Source organism: Toxotes jaculatrix, chromosome 7 (genome assembly GCF_017976425.1).
Source record: "Toxotes jaculatrix isolate fToxJac2 chromosome 7, fToxJac2.pri, whole genome shotgun sequence".
Taxonomy (NCBI): domain Eukaryota; kingdom Metazoa; phylum Chordata; class Actinopteri; family Toxotidae; genus Toxotes; species Toxotes jaculatrix.
The window spans coordinates 2,324,204-2,337,440 of NC_054400.1; the positions used below are offsets into that span (position 1 = coordinate 2,324,204).

General features: G+C 44.0%; 1 protein-coding gene across 4 annotated transcripts in view; it reads right to left on the bottom strand.

Moving 5' to 3' along the window:
- antxr2a (ANTXR cell adhesion molecule 2a) overlaps positions 1-13,237 on the bottom strand; it is a 149,888-nt gene that overhangs the window by 107,962 nt on the left and 28,689 nt on the right. For all 4 annotated transcript variants that reach the window (XR_005894304.1, XR_005894305.1, XR_005894303.1 and 1 more), the window contains exons 14-16: positions 12,754-12,843; positions 10,926-11,096; positions 10,693-10,773 (exon numbers count right to left, since the gene is read on the bottom strand). Coding sequence is in view for 1 of the 4 variants with exons in the window: in XM_041042350.1 (XP_040898284.1) it covers positions 10,693-10,773; positions 10,926-11,096; positions 12,754-12,843 (342 nt within the window). In the remaining 3 variants the exon portion in view is untranslated. The remainder of the gene's footprint in view (positions 1-10,692; positions 10,774-10,925; positions 11,097-12,753; positions 12,844-13,237) is intronic.

Consider the following 13,237-nt stretch of genomic DNA (forward strand, 5'->3'; position numbering starts at 1 on the left):
GGATCGTATTACATGCAGCTTCATGCGAGGGCCCTTCACTACATATTAGCCGGCAGCATCACACCGTTACATTTATGTATACAAAATACGAGCGGGCTAATTGAATATTCACTGTGAACATATTCCCTGCATAACATGACTCCCCGCTTCCATCATTTTAAAAATTCAAATCAATGGGAGGAGAGGAGGGGAACATTAGAATACATTACTGCATGTATGTGTGATCCTCCACTCTCCTCCCCCTCCCTCCTCTATATGTCTGTCAGGAGGTGAGCCGAGGAGGAGGAGGAGGAGGAGGAGGAGGAGGAGGAGGGCAAAGTGCACGCGACATAGCCGGCCTCGGCAAAGCTGACGTTAACAATAATGTAATTTAATTAAAGCCAAGATCCCAGCGGTCCTCGCCAAACGACCGGGCTTTGATTTTAATAGGTGATGAAGAAAAGGCTCGGCACACCACGACACCGCCACTGCTCCAACCAGTCTGAGGGATTCTGGGAAAAAAGGCACCGGCAGGACATCAGTTTAGATCGTATCAGGCAGGGGGCTGAGGGGTAGGAGGGTGGGGGTGTGTGAGGGGCGACAGTGGGTGCAGGTACCAGCCCCGGCCACCCAAATACAACAACACCGATCAGCTAATGGAGAGGAAAAGGGGAGACCTCCAGCACAGGGGGGCTGGACAGTCCCAAAAACAACAGGCACGAGCAACAACACTGGAAAATACTTCACTGAAAAGCAAAATACTTCGGTAGCCAAGTGTGTAAAGCCGTGTTCAAAGTGGATTTCTCTGCAGAATGAGATTTAAAAGGGAGGAGAAAAACAAGAGCTAATCCAGAACTGACCGAGGAGAGATCAGAGTCGGATTCTTCACATGCTGATAAATGACATTAAATCTGAAAGGATATGAAAATATCAGCCTGTTCTGTTTTTTTTTTGTTTTTTGTTTTTAATATGTTGCTTGACAAACAGTTTTGCCTTGTTGTTTTTTGTTGTTATTGGAAAGTCTTCTCTAAAATAATAATAAAGCATAAAAGAAAATAATCTGTTTAGTCATATTTGTCTCTATTTAATGAAACACACAAACGGCTTAAGCCTGTAAAAAAAATGTGTGTGTATGTGTGTATTCAGTGTACGCAGATATAAAAAAGGTCAGATTATTTGCAAAGATCCCAACAACAAAAAATAAGTGTTAGGAAATTAAGTAATATATTATTATACATTCTGAAGAAAAATGTTTAAAACTGTTGTTGCAGGAGTTGAAAACAAAACATAACAAAACACAAATCCAAGATTTTAGATGCTGAGAAATTTGGAAGAACTGGAAAGGATTTGGTCCCTGATGTCTCACTGATCATTTCCTCATTATTCCTCTCTTTGTCCTACATTAGGCTACTTTTCACTTTACTCCTCCAACCAGCCGCCACCAACAACAATTAGCTTGGTTCTTCTTGGTCCAAGAAACACACACACACACACACCAACACACACACACACACACACAGGGAGGGTTCCCTCATTGGTAATCCTGTTACCAGCCAGGTCCCAGCCTGGACTTGCCGTGCGGGGACAGGGATGAGGAGGGGAGGGGAAGAAGGAGGGGAGAGGGGGGGATTAACATGGCGGTCATTATCAAATTTACAACCAGTCATACAGACATCTGCCCTACTTTTCCTCTGTTAATGTAAAAAGAACTAATCTGGTTAAGAGAGCACGGGCGCGGCTCGTAAATCGGCGGCGCTCTCCGCCATAGTTAAAGCTGTCACTTCTCTTGTGGGGGGAGCGGCGGCTGAATGGAGCTGTCAGCTGGCTACTTGTTAGGGCTAACAAGGCCGTCCACTGATAGGACTAATGAGGCCCAGGGCTCGCCGCTACCCCGCGCAGCCCACCGCCACCACTGCCGCTGCTGCTGCGGTACTCTGTGCTATGTAATGTCTGAGGAGCTCCGAGGTGCAAGAAGTAACACGGATCAATCCTGACTTCTACGGAGAAACAAAATCAAATTTAATGTATAATAAAAACATCTGTTAAGTCTTTCAGAGTTTCCTTTGTATTAGGAATTTTCTATTAATGCATTTCAGTCTGTGGAAACAAAACACAGGAAGGGAGAGAACTGCAGCAGCATTAAGAAACCTGACTGAGGTTTTATTTTTTTACTAAGAACAGGTGAAATAATCTCACTCCACAGGCAGAGTGTTGGTCTGGTTGTGTTTTTTAAATCAATTTCATGTTATTAGCAACAACATTCAAGATTTGTCTGGAAAATTGGGGACAGCTACAGTGACAAATACAAAGCAGCTTCTATAGAAGCTTCCGCAATCAGATTACAAAACTGTTTAACTGAAAAGATGTTTCTTGGAAGCCTGAAATAAACTAATATCCGCTCAAGTTTATAAACTGTGAAAAATCTTAAAGACATCCGCTGTGGCCAGAGAGCGATGAATTTTGATATCTTAAAGTAACTTTCATTTTTTTAATCCTGTTGTCCATTTCCTTCTCACAGCAGCAAAGAAACAGAACTGCTCCTCTCAGAAAGCAAAAAGAAAAACAAAAAAAACCACTGAATATTTTCCTCCCTCTTCAAATGGAGAGGTGAATTTGATGGCGGTCGGGGGTTAAATGTCAAGCATGAGTAATGTCTGATTGTTATTTGGAGCTTTTCGACTCCAGCCTTTTCCAGCGAGGCCTCATCTCTCCTCACAATGCTTCATTATTTGTGACGCTCTGGTTTAATTCCAATTACCCCTGTTAATTAGGAAATCTCATGCTCTCTGATCTAAGGGTTCACTTCAACTTAATGTCATTTGCCAGGTTGTTTACTTTCGATTTAAACCTTTTATTGTGAAATGAAGTGTTACATTTGTTTCAGTGAGGTATTTATCTGTGAGGGTAAACATCCTGACTGATGTCAATGCGTAGATGTCCTCTCGCATGTATTACCCTGTGTTTATTCTGCATTAGTGCCGCTGTCAACTCTTTCTTTAGGCATATATTAATACCACATTAGCATATTGTCTTATCAGACGTTTAGGTACCAAATTATTCTTTCCAACGGCTGTGAAGAGAGCAAAATGTGGGCCTTCTGCAAAGCTGAAAACCTTCAAGGATGTGTCATCTTTTGGCTCCTCTCGGGCTTTTATTGTAACACTGAACAATACAGTTTGACGGCTTTTATTAGTTTCAGGAAAGATGTTCTCACCATATTCAGTGTGGCATTGTAAAGATAAAAGCAAAAAACGGGAAGCGTGAAAGGATGAATATGTGTGCATCTGTTTAGTTTTTTTGTTTTAAGAATACCAAGCACACATTCGCTCTGCTATATATACACACACTAAGATCAAGTGCAAAGATGCAAAGAAAGAAGCTGCTAAATGCATCTTTCACGTACAGCACAAGACTAAACAGTCTGCTGAATGTACTGTCAGACACAGTGTTCAGTTTTTCCTATCGTTTCACATCAAACAGTCCCTAATTTTGAGGCCATCAGAGCTTTTTCGTCCTGCTAGTATCTAAATGGGTCACTGTGCTTTGTCTCAGGCTGTAATCAGCCTCCCTTATTTCCTGTGAGGAAACCATTTCCTGTCTTGGATCATTTCCATGTGACCAGCCTGCCTAGTACATACTGATACACCAGTGCAGCCAGTATGGCAGCCAGTTTCCTGCTGATCCTATAGCATGGCTAATGTCCAATATACAAATCTGCATTTAAATCTGATTGAGTGGTGAAGTGAGTTGGGTTTATGTTGTTTACCACTGGTAACAGTTAATAATTGTTATTAGTCAGTAGGATAAATAACACAAATATATCTCTGTGTAACTCAAAACGATCAATACCACTGAGAGATGATGCCGTGTTCAATCTCCTGTATTTGGTGTTTCAGAAAATCGCAGCTCTGAGACAAATGACGACCAGCTACCACAGACGAAATAACAACAATAATGTCTCAGGCATCTGAGCTTAACTGAACACACCCAAAGAAAGAGTTTCAAAACAGTCTGTAACTGCATCAGTGTTAACGTCATTTGAACAAAACTTTAAAGCAGCTAGTTGCTCAGTGAGGGATTACAAATCTCAGGTCGGGAGAACAAACTGAAATCCGTGGCTGCTGTGAAAAAAATGATGTAAAGTACAAATGTGTTTAATGTCACAAAAGCCCTGGAATTTGCTTCCCTACATTTCCCATAATCCCTCTTGGTTCTCATTGCAAAGATGATGTTTTGATGATAGCTTTTCTCTGCGGATCTGTGTGAAGACGATAAACATATTGGAAACAATTTTTCTCCCCCATTACTCGTTCACTCCTCCACCATCTGCCATTGAGAGAAACTCAGAGAGAAACTTGAGCTCCGTTTGTGATGGAAGGACATTTCCCACAAAATGTGACCCAGTGGCTCACAATGTAAAAATGCAGTGTAGAGGCCACAGAGAGGCTGCCAATCCTCCCAGCCATGGTCTTGTTTGTTTACAGTAATTATGCTCATGTCTCAAAATGAATGCGGCAATTACTGATGCTAAAATGCTACATGTAGCACCTTCATGCCACTCAAATATTGAAACCGAAAGGCAAATATCTATGTCCAATTTCCAGTCTAATGTTTCTCTTGGCTCCATTTCCATGCAAACAATCACCTCGCAGAATCCTAATTGAGCCCTGAGAAAGCGGCAGGCTCCACACCGCGCTGCCGAGGAAGGAGAAAACAAACCCGAGCGTGTATTTCTGTGACCTCCAAGGACGGCTCAGCCATGCCATGCCGTGCCATGCCAGGCTACGGCAGGCAAGCAGACTGTCACCTATACCCTCGGTGGCCCTTGGCTTATGCCAGCCTTGTCCTCATTTTCTTTCTTTTTTTTTTTTTTCCACCTCCCATTTACATCTATCCTTCTTTCTTTCTCTCTTCCCTCCATCTGCCGGGACTCTTCCAGAGCAGGTCCGTGGAGTCCCTCTGCTCACAGTCACTTAATTAAACGCTCCCACAGCACAGTCTACAACGTGACCGACGGCTGTTAAATTAAGATGCTGTCACAGCCGGGGCATGGAGCGCCGGCAGGGTGAAAGACAGATAAAACCGCCGAGGGAAGAGAGGAGGAAGAAGGAAGACAGAGAGGTGGGACGCTGTGACTGTAGTTTACGGCCTGTGCAGTTTCTTACGTGTATTTTAAGGTGAAAACCTCGACTGTTTAATTCCAAAATCCAGTCGACCTCTCAGATTTTCTCATACGCCACCTCCTCTGACGTCTCCTCCTGATAAAATAAAGTCTACAGATTCTTCCTCACTTTTTTTCCCTTTTGCATCTCTTACATAATTTTATCGTCCTGGGAGTATTCTGTTGGCTCTAATATCCGAAAAAGGTTATTTTCATTATTGATTAACTTCTTGTTTTTACTTCAGTCTATTAATTGTTGAAAAAATTATAATAAAAAAAATCACTATCACAAACTTCTTGAACCTGAGGTAATGTCTCCAAACTCTTTTTCCAAAACAACAGTCCAAACCCGAAGGAGTACAATTCACAATGATCCAAAACAGAGAAAGCAGAAAGTCTTCACAGCTGAGAGGCTGCAGTCAATGTTCAGCATTTTTACTGATCATCAAAATTTAATTTTCTGTTTATTAACTAATCAGTAAATCAACACGTTGCTTCAGCACTCCGAGTGCTGCAGCTTTAAATCCTGAGCTCTCTTCCACTGGTTGTTTATAGAGAACAGTTCAGGGATTTACATTCTTTCTACTGATGCACTCACTACTCATGCACATGTAAATATGTTCTTGATAAACTTTATTTTAGGTTGACAGAGCTAATAGTATGATGCTATATATGACAAAGACTAGTTAGGACAAGAGAAATGAGAGTAGCAGAGAAGGGCAGAGGGATTTTCTTTTTAGGTGAGGTTGAATTTTTGAGGTTTTGCCAAAATGACATTTGAGATCTTGAGCAACATCTAAGATGCTTGTAGGAGACTGCGTTTCTCTGCTGTGCTCTCTTTTCACTCTTGGGATCAGTAACTATCACTTCATTAGAACTTTTAACCTCGATTTTCACGACTCAAGAACAAACTGTTCCTCCACAAAATTGCTAAAAATGTCTTTTATAAGCTCAACAGCAAATATGCTTTAGCAATACTCTAGAGGTCCATCAGATAAGACCATTAACCTCCACGCACCAGCACACTCAGCCCACACGTCCCCCTGGTGAGGAACAGATGAGGGTGAGAAGAACAAATGGAAATCCAACTGGAAATCCAAACGGACTCGCAAGGACTCAGACGCCTGTTCTCTGTTTCTGCCGTGCCTACTCCTGTGTCTTTTTCTGTAGGAGAGTTTAATGTATGGTGATGCATCATTCATTACGCACCTTGTTTGGACATTTTGCAGACAGCTGCTTTTAGAAAACAATACCTAGGGTGTGAAGGTGGGGGTGGCAAATGAGAAAAAAAGATTTGTGAAAAAAAAAAAAAAAAAAAAAAGCACACATGCACCGCCTCTTCAAAAAGAGCCTGAGTGAGCATCAGAATAAGGCCAGCCTCCCCCTCTCTCTCTGCCACCTTCCTCTACCTGCTGTCCCTAGTCGATCCCTGGCAAAACTTGGCGGCAGATGTTGCTGTGCTAAGTTGGCTCTGAAGTGCCTCCCCGGCTCCCCGGTCTCACCGACAACACAGTCAAACCACATTAGATCTCTTTATTTGTGCCTGGGGCAAGTTCGGCACTGCAGCTGTGTCCACCCCCGCTCTACCTTTGGTGTTGAAGGCCCTCAGGCACTAAATGTGAGACCACAAAAAAAAAGAGAAAAAAAAAAAACGTTTCACTCGTTTTCTGTCTCTCTGTCTCTCCTCTGCATCTGCTGACAATCCAGCAGTCTGGCTCCGGGCGGCAGCACTGAGGGAGGGAGCGAGGGGTCAGGAAAGGAGACCGCTCAGAGACGGAAGGAGGGTGAGGATGGAAGCTCAGCGAGGAGAGCGGGAGGGGGAGAGCATGAAGGGTGGCGGCGTGGACGCCCGGGTCCCCGTGCTGAACAGATGTCTGTGACAACCTGCTTCCTTACACCTGTACAAGTCCTTGTAACCCCGCGGATGCAGCCCGCAGAAAAATTCATGACCCTGGAGGTTTCCTGTCCGCCATCAAAGTCCGCTGCTCTACCTCCCCCACCCCCCCCGTTCCTATCTCCCCTCCCTCTGCTGCTCCTCTTCTCCATGTCACTCTGCCATCTACACCTGACCTGCCACCGCACAATTCAGACTCTTCACATTCTGATCAAGTCAAGTTTACTTGTAAGAAACCAAAGTCGCATCCATTGCAGTGGGGCCCCCGGCAACATGAGGCCAATAACAGTGACGGTTACTCACTCCGCCTCAGCTCCCTGAAAAGATGAGGAACAAAAAAAAAACAATGCAGAAAGACTTCTCAGCCAGGAAATCCAAACACAGACCCTCCTCCTCCTCCTCGGACAGCCGAGGGTGCAACAGGAGCCCAAAGTGGAAAAATGACAGTTACTAGAAAGAATGTTGGAAGAAACCCCACAACAGGTAACGGCAACAAATGTCATGATCATGAAAACTCAATAAAAATGGAATCAAGGAACGATTCCTGTCTCATATCAGGTATATGATATCAGCAGTACGTAGATATGCTAACACAAATATCCATGCTACAGGTCAGTGGACAGTTCTGATTCATTTTCCACGTCCACGTTTAAAAATTCACATCTTGGACACTGAAACATGAAACCACACCTCAGCTGTGTAAGTTTCCACAGACTTTACCCAGAGTCTGTTTGATCCTGTCACTTAAACCACACACCATCTTCACCGAGGACATAGTTTCTTTCAGGGATCAGTTAATCTGACGGTGTTGATTTAAAAATGCATAATTATTTATAATTTGTAAACCAGATTGATTTACACAGGTTAATATGACACCACAGTGTTTCTTCCAAAAAACTAAAATGAACTTAAAAAAAAAAAAAAAAACTACAAACTAGCCGAGATTCAAAGTTCATTCTTGACCATGTTAGATTTAGATTTTCATGTTAGACAGATGCTGAGCTAATAAATGATAAAAAGCTCCTTTTTAACTTTAAGTGACGCCAGTTAAAGTTTACACGTGTTGAGCTGTTACACTTTTTGGAAGCAGTGACATTAACTAAATCACTGTGAATCAAATCAGCGTTACAGTGAATTTCATTTGTGCTCAAAGACTCAAAGTAAAAACAAACTGAATTAAATTAGAACTTAGACTTTGTCTTTTATTAAAAAAGCATTTGTATTATTCATCGAGATGCTAGAAATGCTGCGGTGAAATCTGTGAGCCAGCGGAGGATTCAAAACATCCAAACTCACTTAAAAATACATGTTGTTTTCACCGGTTTCCATTCACCGTCCACTACTGCTCAGTCAAGACGCTTCAAAAACACACGGCGTGCGTGGCTTCCTGTTTGATCCTCTCCTGCGTCTGATGCACACAGTCTTGATCACAGACTTAAAAGTGGAGTTTGGCACAGTGATCAGCATGAGAATGAAGCGAGCCAGCGGTGTCAGGGACTCCGCTGGCAGCCTTTCCTGTTCCAGCCTGAGTGCTTTGACACCACTGCTTTACTCACCAGTGGGCCTCACGCTCTGTTTTCGGCTCTTTTAAACAGTTTGCTCGGAGCGACTGAGGTGACCTGATGTGTGGGAACATCTATCATCTTTTACACGGTGGGAGCGGCAGCCATGATGGTTCCACACTCTGCCCTTTTCTGCTTAAAACCCAGACAGGCGGGTGAATATCGGGCAGGGGAATTGTTGTCATCTCAACACGAAAACAAGGGCCTTGCCTACAAGCGTACTGCAGGAAAATATGCAAGTGTGGTCATTTCACGCAAACGCTGTCCTCATCATGAAGCCTCACAACACCACACAAACAGCACGGCATCATACTTCAGTCCTGTTTGCCTTCACAGAGTTATTACAACAGTTAAAGCCACTGGCTCTGAGACAGGCAGTAACAACTGGTCTGAACTCGTATTGCTTCGTGGTTTGTAGGTCAACTGGTGACCTACTGACTTTTAACCAGGTTACAACCTGGTAAGAACTAATTTGGTTAAAAAGTTGTGGGTTTTTAAAAAGCTTCAGTTATCGCAATTTAATGTGCCGCAGGTCTTAACTTTATTTTTAAACAAAAGCATTGAAAAGATGTTCAGACAACGGTTATATACAACCGAGACGTCTCAAAACGAAGCTAAACAAAAGTCTAGCTTCGTTTTAACCTCGATAACTGAACATCTTTTGACCTGCAGACTGCCACATTTTTTAAGGTGCATCTTCTGGCGTTCTGTTTAACAACACCACAACGTCCTGGGCAGTGACTGTCAGGCTCAGAGCTGGACATCTGGCTGGGGTTTTTTTTTCCGTGTTCTTCGTAGCAGCGAACGTTATTCCACTTGAGAGAGTCTGACATCATCCTGAGAACCATTAAAAACTCTTATGGCTCCAGTTCTCAGGCCTCTGTGAACAGGAGGAGGATCACACCACACCACAGTGGATGAAATATATACAGTAGGCATGTGTTCGGGTCCTTTCTCCTCCTCTGCCTGTACAGCCTCCGCAATATTTTACTACAGTGACAGGAACAGGAAAAAGTTTGGAAGTCAGTTTTCTCTAAAGCTCTATATTAGATTTTTTTTTTTTTACTTTAGGCTGCGCCTTAATGTGGTTCTACTCGGTAACATTCAAAAAAAAAGCTGTATGCAGCATTAATGTGGGATACAGGGGGGGTTTCCACAGCTACTACCACGGTATAAAGTATTCTTTCTGAGATTAAGCATACATGTAGCTCAGTGTTAACAGTAGATGGTGTGGTTTGTTGGCTTGTCTGCTGCCTTAGAAAGCGAACAAAACACCAAAACGTGGTTAAATCGGGCTCAGTGGCAGTTTGTGAGCAGTGTGCTCTCCTGACCGCCTGCGGGGCGTTGGGTTTCAGCGTTTCGGTTTGTAGAGCTGATATGTTTCCTCGTCTCTGATGGAGGCTGAGAAAAGCCCAGAGTCTGACCATATTAGGTTGTCTCTGTCATGATGCTTCCTTCTGTGAGCGGCTGCAGCTGCAGCTCACACTGGCCCGATTAAGTAACAACAACACAATGCAAAACTTGTGCCAGCAGCTTCCTCTGCTGAGACGCAGTGCACAGATTCCTGTGACACCCCAGCTGCAGTGCAACGCAACGCAGCAATAAAATAATCAGTTCTTAAATGAAACGGCCGAGACTCAGAAGCTGTGGAAGCATAAAGATAGTGACTTTTTTTTAAAGGCTTCTTCTTTTTTTTCTTTTTTTTAGAAAGGTTACGACAACCTTTAATAGTCCAAAAAAAGAGGAAGACCATCCACACTGCTGACTGATGCAAGATATTCTGTGTTTACAGGATGAGACGTCGACTCACTCCCTTCAGGCTGCGGTTTGTGCAACAAAAATCCCAACAGAGAACTATGACGCTCATTTACTGCATCCCACACACACCCTACTGTAAAACACACACACACTCACACAGCCCAGGTTTTCTTTTTTAAAATCTTCCTCCAAAATTGTGCATGCCTCTGCATATTGTCTTTGTCCTGGGTATGGTTTGTGTTTCGTGCCTTTCAGCGAATAGATTTTCCGTTGTCAGTGATTCAGTGTTGTCTGAGAAGAACGAGGGATGAACTCCGAGGTTCGTTTCACCGACTTACCTTGTCTGCAGAGGAGGGACGCATGAGAGAGACGCGGTCATACTGCCGCCGCAACAAGGCCCACAGAGCATCGAGACGACCCTGATGGAACAGAAAAACGGGATTGCAGCGTCTCAGCAACATGTTACTGACCTTATTTGCAGAAATGGTACGAAAAATTACGTGGAAGGAAAACAACACATCGAGAAAACAAGAATCATGACATGAAACTAAGTACTGGAGTTCCGGCTCACCTTGATGGGAGTGTACCATTTGTTCTCTGTCCGACGGTAGGTGGAAGCAGGTTTCGGGGTGGGGCGTTTGATCATTGGCTCCTCTGCGTCCTCTGGTATGGACACTTTGGCGTTCTTGGCTTTCTCCAGCCTGGCCCCCTCTTCAGTTGAGCCCTTTTCACCCCAGCGCACCTGTGCGGATAAAACCAACCAAGAGCCATTAGTCGACCTCAGGGCTGGGCGTCATTTTATACATTTGTAGTCTCAAAGCCCATAATAAAAATATGGAGGTGATTTTCTCAAACTTTACAAACATCTTCCAGAGCAGCAGAAGACAATTACACAAATGTTCTTTCAAGCTGAATAGCACTCGCTCTTAAATTGACCTGTATGATGGACTTTAATTGTAGCCCTTAATTAAAGACCAGTCATAACATCCAAAGTTCACAAAAGAACATCCGTAACCTGCACAGCCTGTAAGCAGAGGAGGCCGAAGGAGCTAACAACTGCGGTAATTATGCATCCATAAGAAAATTAAATGACCTGTTTCTTTTTTCTTTTATTAATAAGCATATTTACATGTGGTACAATGTGTTATTGTGTGTGAGTGAGCGTGTGAATGCAGGCCTGTGTGTTAGTTAAGCTGTCCTGCTTTTTAATTGAATTCATCACATCTGTTGCAAGGAGGAGATAGAAAAAAAAAAAAAAAAATACACCATCGCATGAATGGGGGAAGGTGATTAATTAGCGACACAGTTTTCAAGCTGTAGGTTAAGCCGTGACAATATAGAACAGCTTTTCAGAATCATCTCCGGGATGCATCCCTGGCCTGCCGCACCATCAAGAAAAGAGAGGGCTGCGATGAATAAAAGATACGTTGTCACCTCAGTCCGCTCAATACACATTTGAAATATTGGCAGCGGCACAGCGGTGGAGGCGGAGGTTGTTTTTCTTAGCGTGACGTCTTAAATATGGATGCAGGGGATAGGGCAGGTTGATCTTAACAAGCACCTTGTTCTCCATCCACAAGGGGGAAGCTTCAGAAGTGGAGACAGGCCTGTCGGTGGGAATCAACCTGCTACAGGAAGAAGAGAGAGGCGAGATAGCCGGGATCGCATCTCGCCAACACTCGTGGGGATAAAGTCAAGCGGTAGGAGCTCCCTGAGGATGCTGGGAAATCCGTGCAATGCCACCAACTTCCTCGGGGCTGGGAAGCGGTAGGGGGTGCAAGAGCGAGGGGGGGAGAGGGAGGGGGGAGGAGGAGAGGAGCCTGCCTTGAAACCTGGATTCCCCTCAGAGGAGGCGGATAACAAAGGGGCTGCCAAGGTTTGGAAGCTGAGAAGGGGGAGGTGGTGAGGAGATGTGGGTGAGGTGGATATGTCAAGTTGACAGCAGCACTCAATCCTTCATCCTGGCAACGACTTGATCCAATCAGGCCCGGACGGCCAAGGACGAGATGGCAGGGCCTGTCACGTCTGAGGCATCAGTGGACTGACCAGTCCCTCCTCCCGCTGCCTGTGTAACTCAACAAACTTGTAGCTCCAGAGAAAAAGGCTGGACGTCAGCAGGTTTCTCTGACCATGATGCAGGTTTACTGGGTAACAGCTGTCTGAAACACGTAACTTCCTGCTGTCAGGGAATCTGATCTGGTCTTTGTCAGATTCCAGTTTTTATTTGCGGTTTAGACTTTCTTCCCCGTAAATACAAGCTCTGACGGACCAAATGATTTAAGATTTGCTGCTCAAAGGAGATTGATGTGTCAAACATAATGGAGGAGACTTGACACTGTGGTGAAAGTGTTTCATCCTACTGAAAACATTTTGTTGGGGGATGATGTCTAGTCTCTGACCTCCATGCGTTTGATCCCTCCAGCTCCTCTTCCTCCGTAGTAGGAGGCGTCCACAGTCGGCCACTTCTTCTTCGGCAGCGGCTCAGGCTCCTTAGAAAGACACAGAGGGAAATTAAGACTAGATACTATGCACAGTATAAATATGAGAAGCTGCAGCTGGAGCCACATCCAAACTCTGATCCTATAAACGACTAAATACATCAACTCTACTAACTTGACAAAAGGACGACTGTGCTCGCTATTGTTTCTTTCAGTCCCATTTATTATTAACATGTGAATTCATTTCCTTCCTGAAGGAAAGACTCATCTACATCATTTGTCAGGAAGGAAGTTACACTTACTTCCTTACTTGTGCTACAGCCATAGATTCTTTCTTTGTCCTTCTAATTTGATTTCCTACAATTATTTCCTTCATTGTTTTTAATCCCTTGGACATGAATCCAGACTCGCACAAGCTCCATATTTAAGTACAGAGAATGTTGCA